Raw genomic sequence first — 26,505 nt, 5'->3', positions numbered from 1 at the left:
TTAATTTATCAGGACAAAATTATGAGAGAAAAAACCCAAGTTAGGCATAACATCAAATATTAATCCAGCCTTTTAGCATTTCTTTAATTGCATAGTGAATCTGACCACATGCATCCAGGGACTTTTACTCTAAACAAACTTTAATGCACCCAAATCTGCATTTGATCAATTTATTAAGCTTGACCAAACACAGCAGGTGTTTTCAGAGCAAATGACCTAAATACTGTTCTGGAGCTGAAAATAGACACATTTTGTGTGTACATGTTTTCCAAATGAGTCTCAAAGAATTTGCACATTGAATATATTTTCCTTTTAATGATGCAAACCAAACCTGCAAAACTGCTTTTAAAATTTTGGCTCAACAATGCTATACACATTGTTTTTCTACTTTAATTTATTAAAATATTGCATTCTGGGTTTATTCTTGAGCAGATAAAAGAAATTGACTGCATTTTTAAATTTTTTTATAGCGTTAGCTTTTAGAATACTTATAGTTTTTGACCCATTTGTACTTTTGACTTGATGATTTTGCTCCATATGAGAAAAAGTTTGGACATCTCTGATCTAGATGAACCATGACAATGTGTGGGGTTCCACAAGGCTCTATCCTCATGACACTTTTATTCATTTGTTCAAATTCATTTGTTAAGGAGAGGAAGGGTTAGATCAGAATCTCCTCTATTTTAGTGCAGGATGAGCAGAATTTTTGTTGTTTTTGGTGGAATAAATGCATGCTTAGAGATTAGTACTAAACCAAAATTTATGAACATAAAGTCCACAGAACATAAATTAAACTTTTAACAAAGAATGGGTGAAGTCTTTAAATAAATCTGACTATGTTTTGAATCAATTTTTGTGGTGCTTTTTATGTAACAGCTAAAATAGACAAGAAATGTAAGAGAAAAAAGCGAGATGGAGATAGAAATAGAGAGAGAGACAGAGAGAGACAGAGAGAGACAGAGAGAGAGGGAGAGAGGACAAGAACCCATTTAAGGAAATTGGTTTGTTTAATTTAAGTGAAGTTGTGACGTTTTAGGCATTTAGTAATTTTCAGAGGAGTTAAATTTGGTAAGCGGTCTGCATTAAGGTTTAAAAGAAAATACGTTTTTGTACTGATTTAGTGTTGAATATTTAAAATAAGTAGGCTTTTCTCACTTGCTGATTTTATGATTACTTTGCTAAAAATAATTCTGGTACCAGATTTGCACGAGACCAATTAATTAGATTTTACAGTGTATGGCCATCTTTAAGTCATTGCCAAAATAACACACACACACACGCACACACACGCACACACACACACACACCCACCCACACACACACACACACACGTTTTTTCCATAAAATTGAGATTTTTGTTGAGGTGTCTGAAATTCTGAAAAGTGTGGAATGTGGTGTACTTTGTGTTGGTCTTTCACATGAAATTCCATATAAACAAACAAACAAACAAAACATGCTGTCGTTATCTGGCATGAATTATTTTTTTTTACAAGAAACTGCACATGCATGAAGACTTTTACAAGCTTCAGCAGAATCTGCGCAGCCACGAATTTTAATGACTCCATTAGGTTTTAAACTATCGGCATGAAATGATCAGATAAGCAGAAAACAGCGCAAAACATCCTGATATCACCGATGCTGTTATCTTCTCTCGGTCCCTCATCCTGCTGAAGGGAGAGCAGCTACACCGCAATCTTTCCTATTCTCGTCTGCCTCTGAGCGCCTGGACAGATCGCGATATTTCCTAAATCACCTGAAGGTAGCAACAGCATGCCACCCCACCTGTGCCATTCTGCTGGAGAGACGCGGAGTGAACCACATCTCCTACTGTACAGCAGCACTATGCAGGATCTGTGTGAGCGGATCGAATCTGAAGGACTGAGGAGGAACGGAGCTTCCTGCTGAACAGGAGGAGTCCGTCATGTGAGACAACCAGGATTTATGGGAGGTAAACTTTAGAGGTGGGTAAAAATGTATCCTGTTGTGATCTTTCGCAATGATTTTTTAAAATTTATTTTTTAAACTATACTTTTTAAAAACTTTCGACTCAGCAGCATCTTTAACAGCGCGTTTCTGGGCTTTAATCCGCTCGCCACGAAACGCGCACGCGGGCACGTACACTTTTAGACGCATGGCACGCGCGCACACAGAACATTTCATCATCAGCGGATGTTGACAGGTCGTCAAGGAAGCCGCGAGCAGCACAGGCTTTTCCTTCAAGGGGGGCATCAGCTGGATCTCCGCGGTCCGGACCAGAGCAGGGACACAGCGCCATCCGCCGCACAGCAGCTCCGGCCAGAAGAGGGAGATCCAGAACAGTCCGGGTGACTGACCCGAGAGGAGGGGGGTCTGCGTCTTCGAGCAGCGATAATGACACGGCATCACTGCAGGACGCGTTTTTTTCTGGATATGAGAACAAAAACAGAGAAAAAAAAGAAGAAAACAAACATAAAAAGTACAGCACGTCATACAGCTGGGCTTCCGTAGATAGGCAAGTTTTTTAGCAATGGGGCAGCTGAATTTGACTGTATTGTTTTATTAATAGGATCAAATTGCACTGTATGTGATTAGATAGATAGATAGATAGATAGATAGATAGATAGATAGATAGATAGATAGATAGATAGATAGATAGATAGATAGATATTTTTTCTAAAGCAGCAACAACAGGCAAATAGCTAAACATATTTTTAAAACCATAATATGTAAAATATGATTACCTTTGCCACACTTAAGAAGTATCACTTGAAATCAATAACTTATGTTGATCACCTTCTACTCCTGTATGGATTATTGTAGAGAGTTATTGAGAATGGGAGAAATTATTTTCTGAGGGGAATGAATTGGAAATTCTTTGGAGTAAAGTAGATTCTACAAAATACTTGTTTTAATTTGGCAATATACAAAAAAGCCGAGTGGAATTAACATGGAAACCTTTAATCTCAAAAATGTAAAACATATGTGCCACCTGGTAATCCTCCTTTGGGAAGACTGGCTGTGCTTTCTTTATAAACTTTGACTTTTCATCAAATTAAGCTAAAAAGAAATGTAATTAAAATAGATTATGTTCTTATTGCCTGGAAGACATGCACAAAGTAAGCTGAATTGAGGTTACGGAGGGATATCTTTTGTTTTAGCAGCATAACAAGGTCACACAAACAATATAGAGTAAAATGGGGTTCTTTTATTAGGGATGTTAATTTCCAGTGGAAATTCAAGGATTTTCAAGATTATTCCTATTTATACATTGGACATTAATCTGACTTTCACTAACTTCAAAATGTGCATGATATTGGCCATTAACAGATAACAGATTAACAGATGGTGAGAGATTAATCTTTTAAGGCATTTAGTGAATATGAAAGAAAACTACTTTTTGGAGCCAAACAAGGGAAAATTTGCCAATTCCAATCTTTGACTGTTGGTGGGTGCATTTATAGCTGAATAGTATGAAGTCAATGATGACATAGAAAGGGTTGGTTGTCAGTTGGTTAGCCTAACTAATTCAGTTATCACAAATTGGCTTTTTTTTTTAAAAGATGGAAAACAACACCTTCTCCAAATATTTTTTCAAAATAGCACATAATAAATGCACATTTAAATGTATTACAAATATGCAGTAATTGACAGGTTTAGCAATTGACAGGTTTAGCAATTGACAAAATATAATAACTGAGCAGGGACAGCCCGGCGCCCGGGTCCGGCGGAGCGCCTTGCTGCTGCCAGCCTGGTAAGTAGATCCGGACGTGCGCAGCGCGGAGAGATATTGGTTCAAGTGGAAGAGAGAAAGGACGAGTTAGTGAGCGTGGAAAAAACAGAGCCTTTCCGACTGGTGGCAGAAGGAGTAACGGAGAGGAGAGAAGTCCACGTATTACCATGCGGAGATTTGGACTTCAGAAACTTCATGTCAAACCTCCGAATCTTCGAGACTATTAATAATAAGAGAGGTACGTTGTTTCCTATCGTAACGGGCTTCTCCTAATTGGCCGCTTTCGCATCTTTTTAAGGTGGGAGAAAAGTTGACGCTATTGTGAAAACCAACCGCTGCTGCGTGCCTTCTCCACAGAAGTTTGCTTTGAACAAAACAAACTATTTATTTCCAACTTCGAGATTACAAACGCACATATTGTCACTCTGAGGAAGATTTATGCGCTGTTTGCTCCTGTGCTGTGGCTTTTTTTTTAAAAAGCAAATCTCTGCCCAGCGCTCGGCTGCCATCGTTCCAAGGAGTGAATGGGGAGAGTTGGGGGATGGGGTTAGAAATGAAAGACTTTCCAGGCACCTAACTCATTATCTTCAACTGCTAACTTTTGTTTCTTAAAAAAAAAAAAAAAAAAAAAAACAGTTTAAGTTCGTTGCCAGATGCATTCAAGCAACTTCTTCAAATTACATACTTTTTTTTGGGACTGGAAAAAGAAACGAAGTTCTGTGCTTGGTTTGAAAATTTCACAATGCGCTTCCTCAAGATGGTTCTTTTCATACCTGCAGGGAGTATTTTCCGATTTAAGGTGCGTTTGCTCGCATACCGCGTCACTTATTAACCCCGCTGAAAGCCTTAATAACTAAACCCTACGAGAGTGATTTGTGACACGCCAAAAGTCAATAATGTAGGGTTTTTATGAGAAGCATTCCTGCGCAGACATGGCAACGTCTTGCTTTTTATTTGTCTTTGTACGGACTCCCACACAGCCAGGAGGGAGGCTGGAAAGCGGCTCCCAACAGTTTCCCAGCCGCCTCGGCGCTGATTTTTCTTTAACCCGTTCATGCTGTACAGAGCGCCTCTGTTTATTTTTATTCAATAATTTTTGCCTGCATGTATTATATTGTAGTTTTACAGCTACCTAGACAGCTTTCTGTAAAATCAAATTCACTTTAGATTTAGATTATCACCTGCAGAACAGGAACATTTTCTATATTTGCTTTGCTCTTTTGTTGTAAATGAAATGTATATTGTAAAATATTTCTTCTTGATAGTCAAGCTTTTATGCATAATTCCAATGACATCACAGAAGGTGCTGGGGACCTTATTGCAGTGGCTTTATTTATTTTTTCTTAACTTGCATGTTTCAATCAAATGCGTCTTCATGTTGCTTTTGATTGTTTATATTCCTTATGTACAGTAACACCTTTGAGCTATGTGGCAACTTTGCATGGATTTTCATCAAATTATGCAACACTCAAACACATCAAAGTGGTTTTCAAAGTGGAGCAGGGCAAAATGGATATGCCAGATTACATTATCTGTAATCATACAAATGACAAATGTATACAAAAACTGATTAATAGAATTCTGTTCATAATCCTTTATGAATTTTCCATCTAATGTTGTGCTTTCCTTCACCGCTGCATCCATCATTTAGAAACCACTTTTAACTCAAATGCAACTGTAGTGCTCCACAATCTACATTAAAATGTTTAAAGAAACTGCTCATCCTCCATAATGTTTATGAATATCATCATATGAATAAAATCCTGCAGTGGAAATCTACACTTCACTACCCAGCTTATATTTTATTTTTTCAGTTTACATTTTATCAGAGTAAAAGAAAATGCATACAACCTGTATCTTTAAAAGTCAGGAGTGACTATAAATGGTGTTCTCTGCCTTATTTTAATTCCAAAATGTAAAATCTGTGAAAAAACATTTTACCCCTTCTTGTTTATTTTGGCTATGATTTACACATTTGAGTTCAATTTAACATCAAGAAGGGTGCATGGTTGCTATCTTGGCAATGTGCTCATAATAGGCGCACTGCCAGCTCAGATCTGTCATCCGATTGGCTGCTCTGCTTCATCCTATTTCCACATGGAACCCATCAAGCTACTCACCAGCCTGGCCCACATTTAAGTCATTTAAGGCAGTCTGGTTTCTTGCAATTGTTGTCTTTAATTGTAATCCCAGCTGATGTCTTCTGTCTATTGACATTAACATTTTTTTTTCTTTTTTCTGATGTTGCTCTGTTCCAGGTGACTCTGTGAAGATCCCGGTACGATGATGGGGAAGTTCTCAGTAGCACTGCTCGTTCTGCTCCTGCAGCTCTTCTCTGGCTGCGCAGGAAGCCAAAGGTTTGCGAGGGCTGCCTCCATGCAGTTCACCCACTCTGTTTACAATGCCACCATATATGAGAACTCTGCTGCTAAGACCTACCTGGAAAGTCACACCAAGATGGGGATCTATGTCACGGACCCAACGTGGGAGATACGGTACAAAATAATCTCTGGGGACAATGAGAACTTGTTCAAAGCGGAGGACTACTTGTTGGGAGATTTCAGTTTTTTACGAATAAGGACCAAAGGAGGCAGCACTGCCATTCTCAACCGGGAGGTTAAAGACCACTATGTGCTCACTGTCAAAGCTTCAGAGAGGAGCACCAATTTGGAGTGTCGCACGAGAGTGAAGGTGCAGGTACTGGACACCAACGACCTGAGGCCTCTCTTCTCGCCGACCTCCTACAGCATCTCTCTACCAGAGAACACGGCCATACGCTCAAGTGTGGCCAAAGTCATGGCGACTGATGCAGACATCGGTACAAATGGAGAGTACTACTACAGCTTCAGAGAGTGGACAGACATGTTTGCCGTTCATCCGACAAGCGGGGTGGTGACGCTCACTGGCAGACTGGACTACTCCGAGACAAAGCTGTATGAGCTGGAGATCCTGGCCGTGGACAGGGGCATGAAGCTGTATGGCAGCAGCGGCTTCAGCAGCATGGCCAAGCTTACCGTGCGGGTGGAGCAGGCTAATGAGCATGCGCCTGTAATCACCGCAGTAACATTGTCGCCATCCGATGCAGATCACGACCCGACTTATGCTGTTGTGACGGTGGAGGACAAAGACCTGGGACCAAACGGAGAGATCTCGTCGCTGAGCGTCGTGGCCGGTGACCCGCTTCAGCAGTTTAAGGCTGTAAGAAGCAGCCCTGGGAGCAAAGAGTATAAAATAAAAGCTGTGAAGGAGGTGGACTGGGACAGCCAGCCATTCGGATACAACCTCACCTTACAGGCAAAGGACAAAGGCACCCCACCTCAGTTTTCGTCTGCTAAACTGGTACACATCACCTCTGCAGAGTTCCAAAAGGGTCCTCCGGTATTTGAAAAGGCTGTCTACAGAGTCAATCTCAGTGAATTTGCCCCTCTTCACACACCTGTGACAATGGTGACAGCTGTGCCACGGTATCCCCATCAGAATTATGCCTTTAAACACAGTTCTGATAAGAACAAATTCAGCATCAATGCAGATACTGGCTTAATCAGCACAGCAGGACCAATCAATGCTGATATTTCGGCACAATATGAGATAGAGGTGATCACAAGTGACAAGAAAGCAGCCACAAAAGTGATTGTTGATGTGATTGATGTGAATAACAATGCACCGGAGTTCCAGCAAACATCCTACAAGGCCAGTGTCGATGAGAACGTTCCTAGTGGGACCAGTGTGGTAGCAGTGAAAGCCACTGATCTAGACAAAGGGGAGAATGGCTATGTGACCTACAGCATTACCAACCTGAGTCCGCAGCCGTTTGTCATTGACTACTTTTCCGGTGTCATCAGCACTTCAGAGGTCCTGGATTATGAGCTCATGCCCAGGATTTACAATCTGAAAGTCAGGGCATCTGATTGGGGATCCCCTTTCAGAAGAGAGGTGGAGGCATCGGTTACCATAACTTTAAATAACCTGAATGACAATAAGCCTTTGTTTGAAAACATTGACTGCGAGGTCACTGTGCCAAGGGATCATGGGGTGGGAGAGCAGATTACAACAGCTTCTGCCATAGATGCAGATGAACTGCAGCTTGTGCGGTACTTCATTAAATCTGGGAATGATCTTGATCTATTTGAAATGAACCCAAACTCAGGCCTGCTGTCGCTGAAGCGCACACTTAGTGAGGGGGAGGCGGCTAAAGTGTCGTTTCATAGTTTACATATTGTTGCGACCGATGGCGAGCATGAGACTCGGCCAATGACCATGAACATAACTGTCATCACAGCACGCAAGCCCGTCCAGGTGAGATGTGTGGAAACGGGTGTCGCCACCATGCTGGCCGAGAAGCTGCTCCAGGGAAGCAAAATCCACGGCCAGACTGAGCCAGAGGATAACTACATGGACATTTATTCAGTCAACCGGTACTCCCCTCTGTTTGATGAGTCTTTCCCAAGTTTTGTTGAAGTTAGAGAGGACCTTCCTGTTGGAGCTCGGGTCATTCATTTAACTGCAACAGACCCAGACAGTGGCTTCAATGGAAAATTAGTGTACGTCATTTCAGGGGGAGACGCAGAAAGTCGTTTTATTGTTGACATGGAAACCGGTTGGCTGTTGGTTTACTCTCCACTTGACCGTGAAACGACAGACCACTACACCCTCAACATTACTGTTTACGATCTCGGGATACCGCAAAAATCTTCTTCACGCCTGTTGGACGTGAAGATCCTGGACGCCAACGACAACAGCCCTCAATTTTTGAAAGATTCCTACTCGATTGAAATTAGTGAGAGCACACCGGTTGGAACCGAAATTATCCAGGTGGACTCAACAGATAGGGATCAGGCAGACAATGGAATTGTCAAGTACTCAATTTTAGGGGGCACAGATCATTTTGCCATCAATGAGATGACTGGAGTGGTGACTGTGACGAAGTTGCTGGATCGGGAACGCTATCCATTTTATGTTTTGAAGATTGCAGCACGAGACCAGGCAGTGAGTGAGCCTCAGTTGGTGTCCACAGTTCCACTTAAAATTACCCTGGAAGATGTGAACGATAATCCTCCCAAATTTGTTCCTCCTAATTACCGTGTTAAAGTGAGGGAAGACCTTCCTATCGGTACTGTAATTATGTGGCTGGAAGCGCATGACCCTGATGTTGGTGCTTCCAGTCAAGTACGGTATAGCCTGATTGATAATGGAGATGGCCACTTTGAAGTGGACAAACTCAGCGGAGCTCTTCGCATTGTCCAAAATTTGGACTATGAGACCAAACAGGTGTATAACCTGACAGCCAAGGCTAAAGACAAAGGAAAGCCAATATCTCTGTCCTCAACCTGTTTCATTGAGGTGGAGGTGGTGGACGTGAATGAGAACCTCTACAGGCCTTTCTTCCGGTCATTTGTGGAAAAGGGATTTATAGAAGAGGACGCCCTCATTGGGACTTCTGTGATGACGGTTTCAGCTGAAGATGAAGACTCGGGACGAGACGGAGAAATTCGGTACTCCATAAGAGATGGATCTGGCTTAGGAATTTTTTCCATTGATGAAGAAACTGGTGAGTGTTTGTGTTATATAAATCTACATCTATTTATTAAACTAAGAAAAGTCAATCAGCTAAATGGTTAAATGGTGTTGGTTGATTCATTTACTGGCAGAAAATAGTGGTACTTTTGGTTTTGTTGTATTTTATGGATGACACATCAGATTTGTCTGCATTTCACTTATCAACTGCCAATTAACAAATTAGGGTAAACCTGCCTTCGGTTGCCAATTTATTGGTGCATCATTCAAGAAAGTTTGGATAGTTGAGTTTGACATGTTTTCCTGTGTGTAACTTTGGTCTAAGAGTTTCCTTTTACATTCTAGTTTCTTATTCCAGTCATTTTTTCCTTTTTGTGAAAGAACTGATGGCAGGAACAGATGGAGCAGCTGTTTCTCAGACCTTTGTGTGCATTCCTGTGTAGTTACCTTGGTTGTAAAAAGATTCAGTTATTTCACTTGCTTTTTTTCCCCCAACCAACTTTTTTATGATACAGATGGTTCTCAAAACAATTTTGATTTAAAAGTTTTTCAATTTGTTTTGACTACGAAAATCAGCTCAAACTACACTCTATTCTTTCTTACAGTGCTGATTGCAAGAATTATTTTATTGATCTTGCTAAATTAATGTTAATACATGCTCTGCTGTCTTTAATGATTTCAACAGCTGACTCAAATTAGGTCCAAACATACAGCCTGGAATGCTAATAAGACCCTTGATCACCTAAGCTAGAGATGGAGGACCTCTTTAGCTGCCCTTGTTTTTTTTTATTTTTATTATTTCACTCTTAGCTATCTTAAAGTGACTTTTTCTTCTATTTTTAATTAAAGCTCTCTTTCTGCTATGCATATTTAATATCTGAATGAGGCAGTGAAACTTTATGTATAATATATTGGCTTGGCACTTGCAAGTGCATGCTGGTTCATCTCAACAAGGAAGCCAGGAAAAGCAATTTATCAGTTGGCTGCTTTACCTGTTTAAGAGACGGTTTATACCTACGGGTTAATTGAGATGCATGTGAATAATTCAACAAGTTGACAGGAAGTCTCTTCAGGGAAACGCTGTGGGAAAGACCTAGCTGGTAAATTCAGCATGGGTTGAGTACTCCAGGTTGTTTGTGATTGTTCTGAGATATCTAAAATGCAACACGATCTTGTTTTAAGAAGATGGATGCTGTGGAATGTAAACCTTGGACTAGCTATTGGATACTTGTGTGCATAGAAATGGATTTCTATGCACTCATCACAAAATCTTTCTGTTCAAAATTAGAAACTGTGGCATATGAGGTACTGAGTTACAGAGACAAGATTTCTAATGAGACTGTATGGCCTCACTTTTTTTTATTGCTGAGTGCCATTTCCAACATCTGAACAGCTTGGAGTGTGAGAACATTTGGAGAGGCAATTATCAGAAAAAATGATTTTTGTGTTGTACCATTTTATTTCTGGACATAAATTTTCAATATTGCCATAATGTACTTCTGACTTGTGTATGTCATATAAATATAAATTCTATTGACTTGTTTCATGTCTGATAAATGTAAAGTCCTAAAGAAAGCTGAGAGACACTATCTAAAGATTCGTTACCAAAGTCTGATTTTTGACTTGCCAATACTGATCTTGGCAGAGTCAGTTTTTTTCTGTAAGAAGACAAAATGACAGAATTGAGGTTAATTTATTGGAAATTACCATGACGTGGTAGAGGTTAGTTATGGTCGGTTCTCAAGCTGGAAACTAACTATATTGTTTTTTTTAGTTCTGGTCATCAGCCCATATCATGGTGCTTCTCTACAAAACGCAGGTAAATTAACCAATACCTTATGTAACTTTTTTGTGCCCCAATAATGTTCATTAAAATCCACTTTGTGGTTATTCAGTTGACATTATATCAAAATCAGAGATTTAGACTTTTTTCAACCCTGTACTAATCTCTGGTTGTCTTTAAGTTCTGACCATATTTTAGCTGATTCTGAATTTTTTAGGAATAAATTCAGAGTTATAAACAATTTCTGTTCATCATTGTAAGCAGTGATTCTGTATGGCATCTGTTTAAACTTTGCTTATTTTAGTTGGTAAATTGGAAAAAATACCAAACAAAAAAGAATGAAAATGATTCACCATATTTAATGGAGGTAGTAGTCTTACAGGTAAGGTGGATCAGCGACAAAGTGCCTGAGACTGGCAACCCACCAGCTATGGGATGGAGCCCTACCTCCTGAGCCAATGGCTGTGATAGATGTTCACTGTATTGTTTTAACTCACTTTTCCCCCATTTGCAACATTTTAAGAGTTTGCTCAAAATTCTCATAAAAATTTAATGAAGAAAATGCTAGTGAATATGCAACACTCTTTAGTGCGCAAGTTGTCACTGAACAAATAAGAAACTGATATATTGTTGTATCAGTTGTTTTACGTGGATTTTAAAGTATTTGTCTTCACAAAATTTAACTTTTAATTTTACTTTTCTTTGAAGTTTGCTAACTTCCTTCTACTTTCAGTTTAACCAGAACGTGCAAAATAAGCACAAAATCTCTCACTAGTGAAGTGTACAATTGTCTTTTTATGAGATGTAGGGTAAGTAATTCTAATTGTCATGCTAATTTAGCTTGTTAGCCAATATTATTCAGTTTGTCTGTTAAACACAGAACACAAAATTTATATGAACCAGTCAATACCAAGCATAGAGAAATTAGCTACCTGTAATGTCCCCTCTTAGTTAATTTTGCTCTGTTTGCATACTACATTATTAAACAATTTCCATTTATCATTTTAATTACAGCCAAATTAAAGCTGCAAGGAAATTAGTCCTTTAAATGTTCAAAACATGCTACACAAAAATGGCAAATTTCACCATTATTTTGCTTTGGAAGCGACAAAATTTTAACTACTGTTGGGTTTGATGAAACCATCACCATCCAATCAGCATTTGAAACCTGTTGCATATATGGTGTGACATCACAGATTGCAAACATACACTCTGTCTGTTTAGCCTCGGTTTTATGTCTCTTTAGAAATGTTATTTGACAAGCGAGACAGCAGGAAGTGAAGACATCAAAGGAGATGAAGGACAATAGCAATTTTCTACAGCTGCATTCTGTTGTCTGTTGCACATGAAAATCGGACTGCTGACAAAGAAAGAGAATCAACGCTGGCAGAAGTTTGGAAGATTTCCTTGAACTGTGGCCAAAATCAGCATATTTGTCTTTTTTTTTTTTTTTTTTTGCGACACACGATGAACTTTTAAGAATAAAGTCAGGAGTTTTGGAGCGATGAAATTATAAATGTTACATTATTTACTTTATCCTTGATCCTTGAAGTCAGATCAGGCACTTTCACAAGACTGAAAGGCCACATCTAACATCAAATCTGCAGTGAGACACAAATTCTAAGCCCCTAGCTGTTATCATCTACTTAATTTCAGAGGCCTTTATTAAGTGATTATCAAGAGGTGCAATAGTAGGCTTGTCTTGGGCTGGGTCCTGTTATTATGGTGTATTTCTGAGGTCAGCAGACAACTAAGTGCAGCCGAGGTGGCGATGCCCCTCCCAAGACTTAACTAGATGAAGGGTGAGGTTTGTTAAAGGAGCCATATGTGTTTGTAATATACTGGGTGCCGCACCTGCATGTTGTGAATTTTAACCAGAATGATTTAAAAACAAAAAAAACAAAAAACAACAAGAACAACACACTAATAAAATTTTTTTTGAAGGAGTCTGCCCAAAACCAAACACCATCCAGCTATGAAATGTGTTTCCCAGCATGCAGCAGTGGAAGACGCGTATCACCATCTTTTTGTTACTTGGATGTTTGTAATCATAAACACATGCACAGGGTTCCCTAGACAGAGTAGCAAGGGTGCTGGGGCAGTCATCCAACAGCCTGTCATGTTTTTGAGTTAAAAATGTTTAATGTGGACAGGACATTTGAAAATATGACCATATAGTTATGTATTATTGGAAGACATTATTAATAATATCTAAAAAAACAACTATAAAGTCCTGAAGAAGGCAAACAATTGCAATAAAAATATAATTTTTTGACTTGTCACTTTATTTGCTGAAGTTATTAGCATGTAGACCGGTAAAGACAGGAAGTGGTTACGGAGCTCTGGTGAATTAAAAAAAAAAAAAAAGACACCTGACCTCAATCTTGCTGCGTTCACACGTTTCACTAAAGAGAGTCTTTAACCTGTCACTGTTATGGTGTATGAAAAAAAACTTTGAATTAATAAACAAACAATGCTTAGCCTGGTGGGGGAGCAAGTAAAGCCTGGTGACCCACCAGGCTTATAACACACTGGGACAAAAACTGCATGCATATGTGTTTGTAAAGACCATCACTAAGTTTAGTTGTGATGCAATTTAATTTCATATCACCTTTTCCTAAGAAATCCAACCAGTAATCCAACCATCCATCCATTATCTAACACACTTGCGAGGGGTGTTGGTGCCCATCTCCAGAGGTCAACAGATGAGAGGCGGGGGTCACCATGGACAGGACACCAGTCCATCACAGGACTAATGCTGCCTCATAAATAAAATAATCTGTCTTTTGCCATTTCTCGCTGTTCTGAGTGAAAATGCTTTCAACCTGATAAATTGAATCAATCTAACTATTCAAGAACATTAACATTAACAATGATTCAACATTGTAAATGAAGTCATCTTTAGGACATTTAATTTTAATTCACATTGACATGCCTTAAGTAAACTCTCCATGCTGTCGTCATCTTCTGCTGGTTTCTTGCCATCAGTCCGCCCGGAGAGCCAATAGCAACTGTTTTCCCAGACATTCCCTCCATTATTAAAAGCTCTGTGGTCACTGGATTATTGCCATTTTAATTTAAACACAGTCTCATCATGGCTTCCTCCCCTGCTGTACACCACATTTACCTTCCAAGGCTTCTCTAAATATGTTTGCTTCAAGCCATTTTCAATCTGTGGCATGATTTCAAAGTGTTTAAACAATGCACATGCAAACATTTGATCAACAAACAGCATCAGTTGGCTTAATTCTTAAATTGAACTGGACAGTAGAGTTCGGACCTGCATTGAGAGCATGCTCTGCTTGGTTGACACTGATAATTAGTTTTCTTTTAGGTTTAACCAGATAATTTTAATTGCGAACATTTAAAAACTTATTTTGATGTACAACAATTAGTTGCACATTATTTGACAGATGGAAGAGTTTGAATTCAGCCAAAAATGAAAGAATTACTAGATTATTTATGTGTATATGCCAACTTACTTCTTCTCATACTGTTTCCTGATACCCTTTAGATAAAAAAAATAGAGTGTTATTTTACAAGTAAAAAATATGACCTTCTGTTTGTTGATCAAAGCGAATCAAGAGAACATGTTTCAATTGTGTTCTTTGATTGATATACTTAGCTTATTTTGTAATGTGGGGAACCTTGTCACCTCTAAAAATACTAAATAGCAATGTGTAGGCATGGAAGAATTTGTAGATCAGTATTTTTGCGTCTGACCATTTGTCTACATTATTGATTTTTAATGTTCACCACTTTCTATTGGTGGATTCATTTAATGACAGAAAATTGTTGGTATTCTGAGTTTTGATGCACTAAAAAATTAAATATTAAAAACACAAGATTGTTATCCTGATGGGAACTTTATTGAAAATTGACTTGTAATAAACAGTTAGTGCAGCCTAATAGTGCAGGAAGTAGTTTTTGTGCAATAACTGCTATTCTTATATAGAAGTACAACATTTAAATATAATTTTAGTTTCATACTTTTTATGTCTCTCTTGTTTGTAGATTTGCAGCTGTACCACAAGCACTTTCCCCCCTGAGGAATAAGTAAAGTTCTTTTAGATTTAGATTTATAAATCACAATTCCGAATTTTAAGTTTTGGAGTCGATCTACTGCAGTGGAGTCCTGAAGAGTTGGCTTCCAAATGAGCTCTTATTTTTCCTTCTCCTTTTATGTCTCTTAAAGCCATTTTGTCAGACTTCACATGAAAACAACCAATTTGCTGTCTGAAGGGCTGACGGCGGCAAATGAGCTACTAATCTTGTGGTTGACAGATGAGTGCGGTCGCAGCAGAGCTAAATTTAAGGATCTAGCCGCAGTCAACCTTAGTGTTTGCAGAGATCACAAAGGCAGAATGCATCAAACTGAGCTGAATAAGGAGAGACCCTGAAACCTTTACTCCGTCTTACCTCTACTTTATACATTTACAGTGTTTTACTTTGGGTTTTTGCAGGTTGACTTGAATTGATCAAAAAGAGAGAAACAACGTTCCTTTATTTGAAAAAAAGTGATAATTTTACATATTATTAAACCCAGTCCTCCTAATGCTGATTTTTTTTTATAGCTTTGCCTTCATCATGCAATGCTAAGCTAAGTATCTGGCTGTAGAGTAAGCCACTGGAGCACTACAAGCTATATGTAGGTCAGGTGTAATCTTGGAAAAGCTGTCTTTGCATGTAACAGCCTCGAAAACATGTGTCTGTTGAAAATAAGCTGCAAACATTTGAAGTGTTAATAAAATTCCCAAAAGCGGGAAGCAAAGAGATTAATATTAGATTGACCTCATAATTGACCCAGTTAGTTTCTTAAACTTAAAGTTAAGTTGAACTTTTAACATTTGTTAAAAGTAACTACTTTTAACTGTTATATTGTACTTAAAGTTTTTATTATCTATTATTCAGTTGTAATCTTTTTTTAATTTTACAGCCCATGTTTCTGAGAAATTTTATGTCTAATTGTGCCTGGAATTTTTATATCCACATTACATTTAGTTTAATATCTAATGCTTTGTTTTTACATCATTTGAAGTTCTTTGTGTTGCCCTGGTTAGATATGAAAAATGCTTTAATATTAAAGATTGACTAACAGAGTGTCAGCTGCTGCATTGGTTGAGGGAGATAACTGAGGCGAGGAAGAACTAGAGTCTCGTTCGTCATCCTGTCATTGCTCTGTGACTCAACAAATCATTTCTTGTATGTAAAGCTGCGAAATGTAACTTATGTAAAAAATGTTTTTTATGTATTTGCTAAAACTGTCACTGTGTCCTGGCAGTACGACACAAAACAGATAATCTGTGGAAAAAAGGAACTCCTCTGCCTTCTCCCTGTTGTGCTGCTGCTATCTGTAGACTAGACAAAATGGTCAAAAAAAAAAAATCAAAGGCAGAAGGAGGGTCTTGGTGATGTCACTCACAGTTGTGTATGTGCTGCTCATTGTGCTAATAGCAGAGAAACAACCAAACATTACAAGAAAACTGTTTATCTGCTGCCACCAGAGGACATGCTAAGTAGCCTGAGCATTCACGGCAGACTCAAATGTAATGAAATAGCTGTGGCAAAGCAGAGAGCAAGGGAGAGTGTGTGAGCAGCACATACATAAAGCTGATTGCTAGAGCTAAGACCCTCCTCATGACTCTGATTGGTTGTTTCTGACAGACTGGAGTTTTTCTGCAAATGGCAGTAGGAGGAAGCCAAGGAGCCAATTTTCTTTTTTTCTTTTTTTCCCACATACTGTCTCATACTGTCAAGATGTGGTGGCAGTTTTAGAAAATTTTTTTTTATTTTTTTATTTTTTATTTTTTTTTATAACTTACTGCAGCTGTAACGTGTACCCTAGACTTCAGGACATCAACAGGAGTTGATGGTTCATGTACAGAAATGTACCTAAAAAGCCAATCAAAATTTTTTCCATAGCTTTCTTTCAGATATCTGGGAGGCAGTGCACAGCAACAGGTGGTGGCGGGACACTGTTGTGTACCTTTGTACTACATAAAGTTGGATTAAATTCCGTTCTGATGTGGTGTCTCATTGGAAACAGAACGGCTCCATACAGCTAGCAATAAAAGAATGCTTATCTTGTAGAACCCGGACAAGCCCCCACTCCTCAAAGCATGCCTGATTCATTTTGACACACCTTAAATCAGTCAACAATCCACTGATAAAGACTTTTAATTCCAGTGAGTAATCGTCTGCTCATTTGTACGTTTACCTCTAGTCATTTAGTAAATCGTTTTTGTCTTAGAACAGCTTTCAAATTTAGAACATTTAGCTCTGAGTGCAGTAAGACGAGCTGATGTAAGCATCAAGAATGAAACCTACATAAAGGACAGAGTGCAGGGAAAAGACTAAAGAGGTGCCACGTAAGGAGAAGACCTCTTCTTTTTTCCATCTGTGGAACATGAAAGAGAGTTTTTGCTTTCTGAGGAGCTGAACTCCAATTAATTAAAAGGTCACATAGCTACGAGTAAGTCCCAAATAAATAAATAACGGGCCAAGTTGCATATCGAGTAATTGTGAGGCAGATGCAGCTGCAAAGTCTGCAAACAACATAAACACATTTTAAGAAAATCAGGATTAACTTGTCAATTCTTAATCCTTCACCTTAAGCTCTGCTCACAGATTTCACTTGTGATGTTTTGGTTTGAGATACTGTTTAAAATGTTCTGTGACGCCCTGGGTTCTGCTTTGTAGCTGTTGCTTTTCCTTCGCTGCACTATTCTCACGCAGGAAAAGGGCAAACAAATGCTGCGGTGATGAGAACTTACTCTGAAAATGTAATCAAAGCTGTTGTGTCCCGGCTCGAAGTGAAATCATTGAGTGAACAGAGTGACCAGAGCAGAGAGCGCTCATTGTACATGAGAAGCAGATGCTGGCTGTATAATGCACGCACTGCCCTTTCTTCCTGGATAAAATATGCATTGGCCTTTCACTTGAAGCTGTTCGCAGCCTGCACCACAAAAACTTTCTTTGTGAGAGCAAACTAAAACAGTTTGACAGGTAATGAGGAATTTCAACATAAAATGACCTCTTTCTGCTTTATTTTCAAGCACTCCGTGTTGTACGGACTTCTTTCCTCAGAAAACAAGTCGCTTCTCGTGCATCAGCTCGGTGTTTAAAACTCTGAACCGTCGCCCTCTGTCCCTCATCTTCCATTTATCGGAGATAAATGTTGGGCTCCAAAGTGGCACATGACTCCAAAGAGTCATCGCTCGACTGCTGTTACCGTGGAGATGGAACCAGGAATGTGCGGTGGGACAAAGTTGATTCTAGGTTGCTAAATGAATAACACACTTTCTCCTGTTAGAAGTATGTTGGACTTTCAGTCCATTAAATCTTTTTAAAGAAACATGGTGCTGCCTGCAGCACATGATGTGCCTCATTATGTGTCAATTTACTGCCAAGTTGACATTCACCACTGAACTGCATGAATACGCTAAATAATTATAGATTTAAAAGAACATCTTCTTAAACGTATAGATTATCACGTGCTCAGCCTTTTTCTTCATGGCTGTAGTTTCTTTTTAATAGTCTCAAGACGGGCAAGTTTAGACAAGCAGCTAAAAATAGATAAACCCATATACGTGTGAGCTGAATGACATGTTCTTAGCAACCTTGTTATATTTATTGACCTTTCAGACAAAAAAATTTGGCATCTCTCAAAATCAGAGTTGGCATTTCAGGCTTTTTAAAGATCAGTAATCAGCCAGAAAATGTCGATCAATGAGAACAAATGCATTCACATTTTACGTTTGCATTTTATTTTTTTATTCTGCAACAAAAGATATTCAATTATTCCACAGCTTTTTAGTCATCTTTTCAAGCAGCAATAATGATACTGGGTGGTTGATCTCAGCTTTTGAAGGTGGACTCAACTTTTCCTCTTTTCACCCTGGTGCTTCATTTTAAGAGTAATCATTTATTGAAATCAGTGATGTAAGGCTTCTTTAAGTTAGATATAAATTAATAAATCAATATTACAGTGTGAGAATAATTAGTAAAAAAATGGTTGGATTGTCCAATCTTTAGTCAATAGGTTCATCTGTAAATTTGACATGTTTGATTAACATATTTAGCTTTCTTCCATGAGACGGAAGCAATAATCAAAACACCATCTCTAAAATGAACTAAATAACAGGCTCTACATTTGTTAAATACACAGGGAAAACAAAGTACAAATTTAAAAACGTGTGTCTCTATAATTACACTTTTGGGGCTGTGTTGAAGTGATTGAGTCCTGTTACTGCTATGGCATTGGCAGCAACCTGCAGACATCAAACATGTCTGTTATAAAAAGTTTCATAACACTGGTGTTTTTTGTGTTTTGGGGATTTTCTGTGTTTTGTGTGCAGATTGGTTGATGGATTGGACATAATGAATTATTCTTCCGAGAAACTATGTAATTGTATGGTGTTGGTGGAAAGGTTACATTTCATGTAATGCAATGATAATAGAGACGGGTATTTATAGAGAAACAAATCAATAGAGACTGCTCCATGCAGTTAGAGACGTCAGTGTTGTGTTGGGAGTGAAAAGCAATCCTCAGAAAATAACATAACTGAGATGTTGTTACCAGAGGAACAACATCTCAGGTTGTTACTTAACCAAAAAAATACTTTAGAAGATTTTCAAGGAGACAAAATCTTCTAAAGTATTTTTGGTTTAGTTTCTAGTGCAAATATCTTAGTACCCTTGAAATAAGACAAAACTAACAAGTAACTTTTCAGCAAAGTATAAGAGCTTGTTTTAAGTAAATCATTTCTTAACACTCATTAAAAAGAAAAAGCTCCACTGGCAGATTATTTCACTATAACAAGACATTTTTCCCATAAGTGAAATAATCTGCCAGTGGTTCTAGTACTTTTTTAAAAACCAGTATTAAGCAATTATTCACTAAAAACAAGGTCCTAATAGTTACTTGTAAGTTAGTTTTGTCTTATTTCAAGTATGCTAAGATATTTACATCAGAAGGTAGACAAAAAAACTTAAGACTATGTGATTTTTGCATGCAGGCCGGCAGTTTGCAGGGCTAAGAGGCGTACAGTTAAAGCCACTATGAAATACGGCAGTGATTTTCTGTTACTCAGACTTTTTCTTTCCAAAGCAGATTTACCAGGGTTCCATTAACAATGGAAGCTTTGTGTTTTCAACTAAATCTCCAACGCTATCTCAAGTGGAATTAAAGACATTCTTTAATATGGAAAATCCATTCAGTCATTTTATTGCAGATGTCTATCAATGCTTTTCTTTTTTTTATCTTGGCTTACTTAAGTCTACAAACTAATGATTATCATGCTCTTGTGGGATTATATATTTCAGAATTTCCATGACTGTTCATATAAGGAACCTATACTGGCCCCAACTAGTTTATGAACCCCCTAAGACTTGCCACACTGAATACTTTTCTAAAAAAAATAAACCCAACATTTCTATAAGCTAGCTGCTGACAGCCGGTTTTTGTCACATTGAACAGTGCCTGGTCATGCATGAAGTAGAAATGGCTCACTGATTCTAAAGGCTGTAGTACTTTGTCTGGTATGCAGAGAGAGATTTGAGAGACATGGTTTTATACGTCTCTTCATCATCTGTCAGATTATCTCTTTGACCAATCCCAATATTATGACCTTTCTGTGCCCTGCAACCGGACCAGACCAACACATGCCAGTCATGTTACTCACATAAATGCTGCTTATGGTGGAGTAATGTCCAGCAGTTCAGGTTTACTAGTGGAGCATTTGATCTGCTTAGTGTAGCTTCAGTATAAAGTCAAAAATCTAATTAATGATTGTTAACCTGTTGACTGAATCTGCCACTGAACAGAAGTGGGAGGGAATCGGCAGACTTAATTTAGAGAGAATCCCATGGCTCACCGGCCACTTGGAATGAAAGTTTCATCAGCCCAGCACCTTCAGGAAGAGAGGAGGGATGACTGAGAGGGTTTGTTCTGGACAGAGGATGAAATGGGAGGGAAATCTGGATGCAAAAAGGCTTACAAGCAAGTCTAAAAAACAATCCCTTAGAGTAGAATTTCATCTTCACTAAAAATGTTCTGCAGTCATATATACTGGAAAAAGACATAATTTGATGGAGTCAGCTGTGCTAAATTTGTTTAAGTTGGTCTTCCTTAACAAGCACAGAAAGTTGTTGTTGTTTACTCGTATCTTTTGCAAGTGACTTAGAGTATTTGCTCCCTCACTAATACCTGGCATACACTGTGCCATGTCTGTGATTCCATTGACTAATGTTGGCCCAATTTGACATTTCAAAAGTACATTTGCTTAATGGAAAAGCCAATTTTGAGAAAATTAGTTTTTTGATGAAAAGTTTTGGTGTTAAGATGTGGTGGGTTTTTTGGCCATATCGAAATAGTTTTACGTTTCTCATCACACGAGTCACATGATCAACAACGAGACGTACGTTGCCACTGGGGCAAACCACGAAGAAGACGACAACAGGAAATTGTTGGAGGATGACGGCTCACACGTCTTTTAACGACTTATCAAGCAAACAAACTCACGCATGACTTTAATTGCATTGTTTAATGAAAACACAATTGCGAAAGAGATTTTTTTTATTTATTTATTTTTTTTACATTAACAGGATATTGACAACATTTTGCGTTAATTTGTAATGGAAACACAGCTGATCTGATTTGCTGGAGTTCCGTAACTATTTCCAGTTTGCTGGATGCCAATGACTTTGTTTCTCCTTTGTCATTGGATCACTTTAAATCAGGACATGATTGTTTTTTTAAGATCTCATAGCCTCCTTGATATTATCAGACAGGATCTGGTCACATTATTATTTGATTTTGCAGTCATAGAATTGGACCTGATTGTGTGGTTGTGAAAGTGAAAATAAACCACTTAATCACAGGTCATTTGTGATTTAACAAAGAGGCACATTTACTTTAACATGGTGCCAGATGAGATTTGAAAGCTTATATTCCCCTTTATAATTTTTCAGATTTTGGTTGTGTCATGTTCAAATATGTGTGATGAACCGAAACATTCAAGCGTGACAAAAAAGCAAGAAAGGAAGAAATGTGTAGGAGGATATAGAGGGGACTTGATGGCATAGCCGCTCTAACTTGGGCCTGGAGAAACTTCAAATCTACATTATGAAACAGGATTTAGAGAAAATCCCAGTCAGGGGGGATTTTTGGCCTCAGTACAACTAAGGAGATATACACATGGAAACCACCGTGTCAATATGCAAATATTCTTTTCCTTCAACATTTAGTTGATACAGAAAGAATAATCATGTTTCAAAAATAATTCCAGATCGGACAATTCACTATGTTATCATTTTGGTGATGATCTATTCAGAACAAACCTTTGATGTCATCCTTCCCACCTTTTACCTGACCTTTGACCCCAAACCCATCACAGTTTTACTGTTTTTGTAGACAGAGACTTTTGTAAAAAAAATAAAAATAAAAAATAAAAATAGGGTGGAATGATATTAGGAAAACACAATTTATTAAACTTACTATTGAATGTTGCATGATGACAATATTCTCCCTGAAGCAATGAGATGCTAACGTTTAAATCAGACGTGGTTAAAAAGTGAATCCATCCAACTGGCCAAATATTTTATTGGCAGGCAGGATTTTATTGGACAGGATCTGAAATATAATAGCTGACCTAATACCTCTTTCAAGGAACTCTTTGTGATTATGCACACATTGATACTGCACTGACAGTTGTGATTAAATGTATTGTGCAGCTTTAATTGAAATTATGTTGTGATTTGGAGTAAGCCTGTCACAGTGAGCAATAAATCAATGAATTGTATTATAAATTAAAATGAACATGATCATTTCCATTTGGATAACAGTCATTAAAGAGATGTTCCACTTTAATTGAATGTTAAAAAAAGCAGGCATTTGAGAAATGCTGTAAACATTTGACACCTATTACGAAGTACAGAGTAGTTAGTTTGCACTACCTGACACTTTTGCCCATTTTCTCTGTCTAAGCTGAAAGATTATTATTATTCAAAATGCAATTTTATTATCTGAGACTTCAAAATCCATTTTAATTATTGTTGTTTCAGTTGTTTTTTTATTTGTTTTAATTTGGATATTTAAAATGTTTTCCTATTCCAGTGTTAAATGCCATTTAGAAATCTTTGACAGGGTGTACTTCCTTTAATATGCCGTTATTGTTAGTATTAGTAGTAGTTGAAAATGGTCTCAAAATGACAATATCATTTTTTTATCGCAATAATTTCTTAAATGTAAGCAAAATGTATTGGGAAGAACTTCAGAGAAGATCAGTTCTATGTGAACAAGCCCTAAAATAATCACATTAAAAAAGCTTTCCCTTAAGCGTAAAGTCTTTGCTTTAGATGACATTTTTCATATTTAACATCACAGAAGAATCTTGGAACATTCTTCAGATCCTTGAATTTTTCACCCATGTTAGGTATTTGCTGGTTTCAAATCCTTAAAACTCAGATATGACCCGCAGATATCTGGGAACTTGGGGGTGATGTTAAAACCAAGCTGCAGGGTAATAAGAAACTAAGTTTAGGAGTCCTTCTATTACACTAGGCTCAACAACGAGGTAGAGGAATTTGAAACATTTTGCCAAGGCTTTGGGAAGGGGGCTAGGGGGGGGTGGCGCGATACTGAGAAAGTTTATGCAAGCATGTGAGCTGGAGGCCTGAGAGGGCACAGGAATGTGGGGTAGAGGTGAGCAGAATGAACCGACGTGGCTCAAAGAAAGCTCATTTACTGTCTTAAGCCCCTCAGTGAGCGGCGAGCTACATGTCCACTTATGTCTTGCAGCTCAGGAACTCACTCATATTGCACTGAGCATGGACTAAATTTTGAATTTTTCTTTACTGTGCAGCTGGGGGGTGCGGGGGGGTTATTTACTTGAATTTTTCTTTACTGTCCAGCTCCTGACATTCAACAAGCATCGAAAGGAAAGCGCCGTATTCAAAACAAATACCACTGCATTAAAATAATAGACTGTTGAGTTTTTATTGAATAAACGGCAGACTGTGTACACACAGTCGTAAAATACCTGCTGGTACTGATAGCTGAAAAATCTGCTGGCTGTCTGAGGTCTCAACGGCACCGCCGCTGCGCTCAAGTAGCTTTGAAGAACAAAGCCAGAGGGAAAAGAAAAGAGAAGGGAAAAAAAGCGGAAGGCAGTCTTGGCAGAGGCTTTTGCGTGGCCTGTTTCTTTTTCCTTGTGGCCTTAAGGCAGGTTTTGTTCATGCCTTACTGGGTAGGTTAGTATATGGGAAGGGTGTGACAACTAAATTCTTCAGATTCATCTTTCATCCGCTTTGTTAAAGACTGTTCCCTCCAGAAGGAGTTGCGGATAGATTTCAATATGTGCTTTTGCCTTCCTCATTATTTACTCCATTAAATGTGTGTGAACAAGAAAAAAAATAATCTTGGGATTCCTAAAAAAAAATTTCAATCAAATGACAAAAGTCACCTTCTAATTGTTGGAAGTTCAGGATTAAGTGATCATTTGTATTTTGACATTTTGTAAACAAAAACTGATCTGTTGTAAAAGTAAAAGTATTTCACAACACCATTGTCTGTCACTTAAATCACTGAGCTCACAAGCTAATTGTACTCACTAATGCAAATTCACATCTTCACCTGGTAGATTTTTTTCCCATATTTTTTTCTACTCATGTCTTTCTTATTAACATGTAAACTGACTTTTTCACTTTTATGTTGGAATCCATTTAATGTTCTGTCTTACTTCAAATACTGCATAGCCGTGATCACACTATTATCAGCTTTGAGTGGCTAAGCCAGGATTCGATAGATGTTTTAGACGTGTCAAAAACATTCTGTGACAGTATTTATTTACTTCTACCCTACATTCCTTAATGTCATTATACCCTATGCAGTTGCTCTATCTTTGCTGATGAACAGCACAGGAGAATTTGCTGCCAACTGATCTTCATCTTGAACTTGACAGTTTACCAGCTCACAATAATACTTTCCATTGTGTATGTTGCTATGGTGGAAACAAGACTCACTGTCAGCTATTTTCATTGTCGCTAACATGAGGATGGAGAAAACGAAAATGTCAGAAGCTACAAAGGAATCACTGTTTCTGTGAATCTCATCAACTTTTTCTAGGGAAAACGTGACGGCCGTGTTAGCCACAATTCAGTCACTCATTAACTGTTTAGACCATCAAACTTTTAAGTAAATGTCAGTAAGTATGGGTAAAAAACAAAAATATATTTGTGAATAGAAAATTATAGTTTAAGAACCAAAGTGACAGCAGCTTATCTCTTACAAGTCTTTGCTTTTCTTATAAAGGGTGTAGATCCATATATGAGGTTGCAGTGTTAAGATATGAGTCACATGCCATACAATTACAAAACTATACTACTCTGTAATCTTCTAGACTATAGTAATCTTTCTGCATTTCAGATCTTTTTTTTGTTTTAAAGTGGATTGATGTTTATTTAATTATAAAAGTGATGTTTTTTAATTAGAATTAGATTGCTTTTAACAGCTCATGAAAAGTGTTGAAAGAATGCATGATCGACACCAGGGCTTTAAGAAAACTTTGTGTACAGAGTCCTCTCATTTGCATGATGGTTGTGCTGGCACTTCCTATCGTTGCCAAGGTGCTCTTAACATTATGGCAGTTATTTTATTTTTTTTGAGCTGACTCTTTTTGCCTGGCTACATTTTGTCTTGCGTCCCTTTTTTGAGAGAACCATAATGATGACTGATGATGAGATAGGACAGCAGGACTAAACGTGGGAAAGATAAATTGAAGCAGCGCCGTAGAATAAATGAGCCTTATTCCTCTCATGAGATAAATTTCAGAATTTTGTGACATGTCATGTGGAGTATATCTCTTTAAAAATATCCATTACCAACGGCTTAAAGTTTATGTGTATCACATTTCATTTCCGTAAGTTGTGGTGGGCAAACAAAGGCCGGAGCACAATTGAGATGCTCTTTGTAAGCTATCGGAAATGTGTTTTTTATGGTCTTCTGGAGGCTCCTTATCTAAGCCACCAGTGACTGGAAAGGTCCTAATGGACAAAACCCAGCAACTGAAATTGAAAAACACATATCTGCTAACAATACTCTCCCATAGCAGGATTCATTTTTATTAGCCTCAGATAACAGCTCACTCAAACACAACCATAAATTTCTTTTGCAATTTATGGAGGTTATTCAAGTGCTTTGACTAACAAAGGCCTTTAAAGGAACACTGACAGGGCCTCCATTGTCTTGCAGATATAACAGAAATTTTATTATGCCTTCATGACTGTACTTTGTCTTTGTTGAAAAAAAATGGAGACCTTCAAGTTCAATGTTATCTGGGTAATAAACCTTTGTAATAATAGTGATAGTTTTTCAGTAATTTAAGAGCTTTGCATGTGGTGCTGCGTTTCCCAAGGATGGAAAATAACAGTTTATCAGTTTAACCTCTGCAGAGGTTTATGCTCACTCAGACCTGACTCACTTTATTGTGTGTGTATATAT

General features: G+C 38.1%; 1 protein-coding gene and 1 long non-coding RNA gene across 11 annotated transcripts in view; both read left to right on the top strand.

Annotated features, from left to right (window-relative positions):
• Positions 1 to 1,676: 1,676 nt before the first annotated feature.
• The window catches only part of fat1a (FAT atypical cadherin 1a), a 97,062-nt gene continuing 72,233 nt past the window's right edge, over positions 1,677 to 26,505 (top strand). For 5 of the 10 annotated variants that reach the window (XR_476029.2, XR_001661783.1, XR_001661784.1 and 2 more), the window contains exons 1-2: positions 3,806 to 3,947; positions 5,968 to 9,257. Coding sequence is in view for 6 of the 10 variants with exons in the window: in XM_007549605.2 (XP_007549667.1) it covers positions 5,993 to 9,257 (3,265 nt within the window). In the remaining 4 variants the exon portion in view is untranslated. Of the gene's footprint in view, positions 1,962 to 3,805; positions 3,948 to 5,967; positions 9,258 to 26,505 lie in introns of those variants that run through there. The other 5 variants (XM_007549603.2, XM_007549602.2, XM_007549601.2 and 2 more) reach the window with 2 other exon arrangements.
• Positions 9,265 to 12,563, top strand: LOC107835943 (uncharacterized). The gene is made up of 2 exons (XR_001661786.1): positions 9,265 to 11,042; positions 12,253 to 12,563. It is a non-coding gene; the product is annotated as an uncharacterized LOC107835943 (long non-coding RNA).

This window comes from Poecilia formosa, unplaced genomic scaffold (assembly GCF_000485575.1).
Source record: "Poecilia formosa unplaced genomic scaffold, Poecilia_formosa-5.1.2 Scaffold32, whole genome shotgun sequence".
Taxonomy (NCBI): Eukaryota; Metazoa; Chordata; class Actinopteri; order Cyprinodontiformes; family Poeciliidae; genus Poecilia; species Poecilia formosa.
The sequence above is the reverse complement of the archived record's forward strand: the minus strand, read 5'-3'. Positions and strand labels throughout refer to the sequence as shown.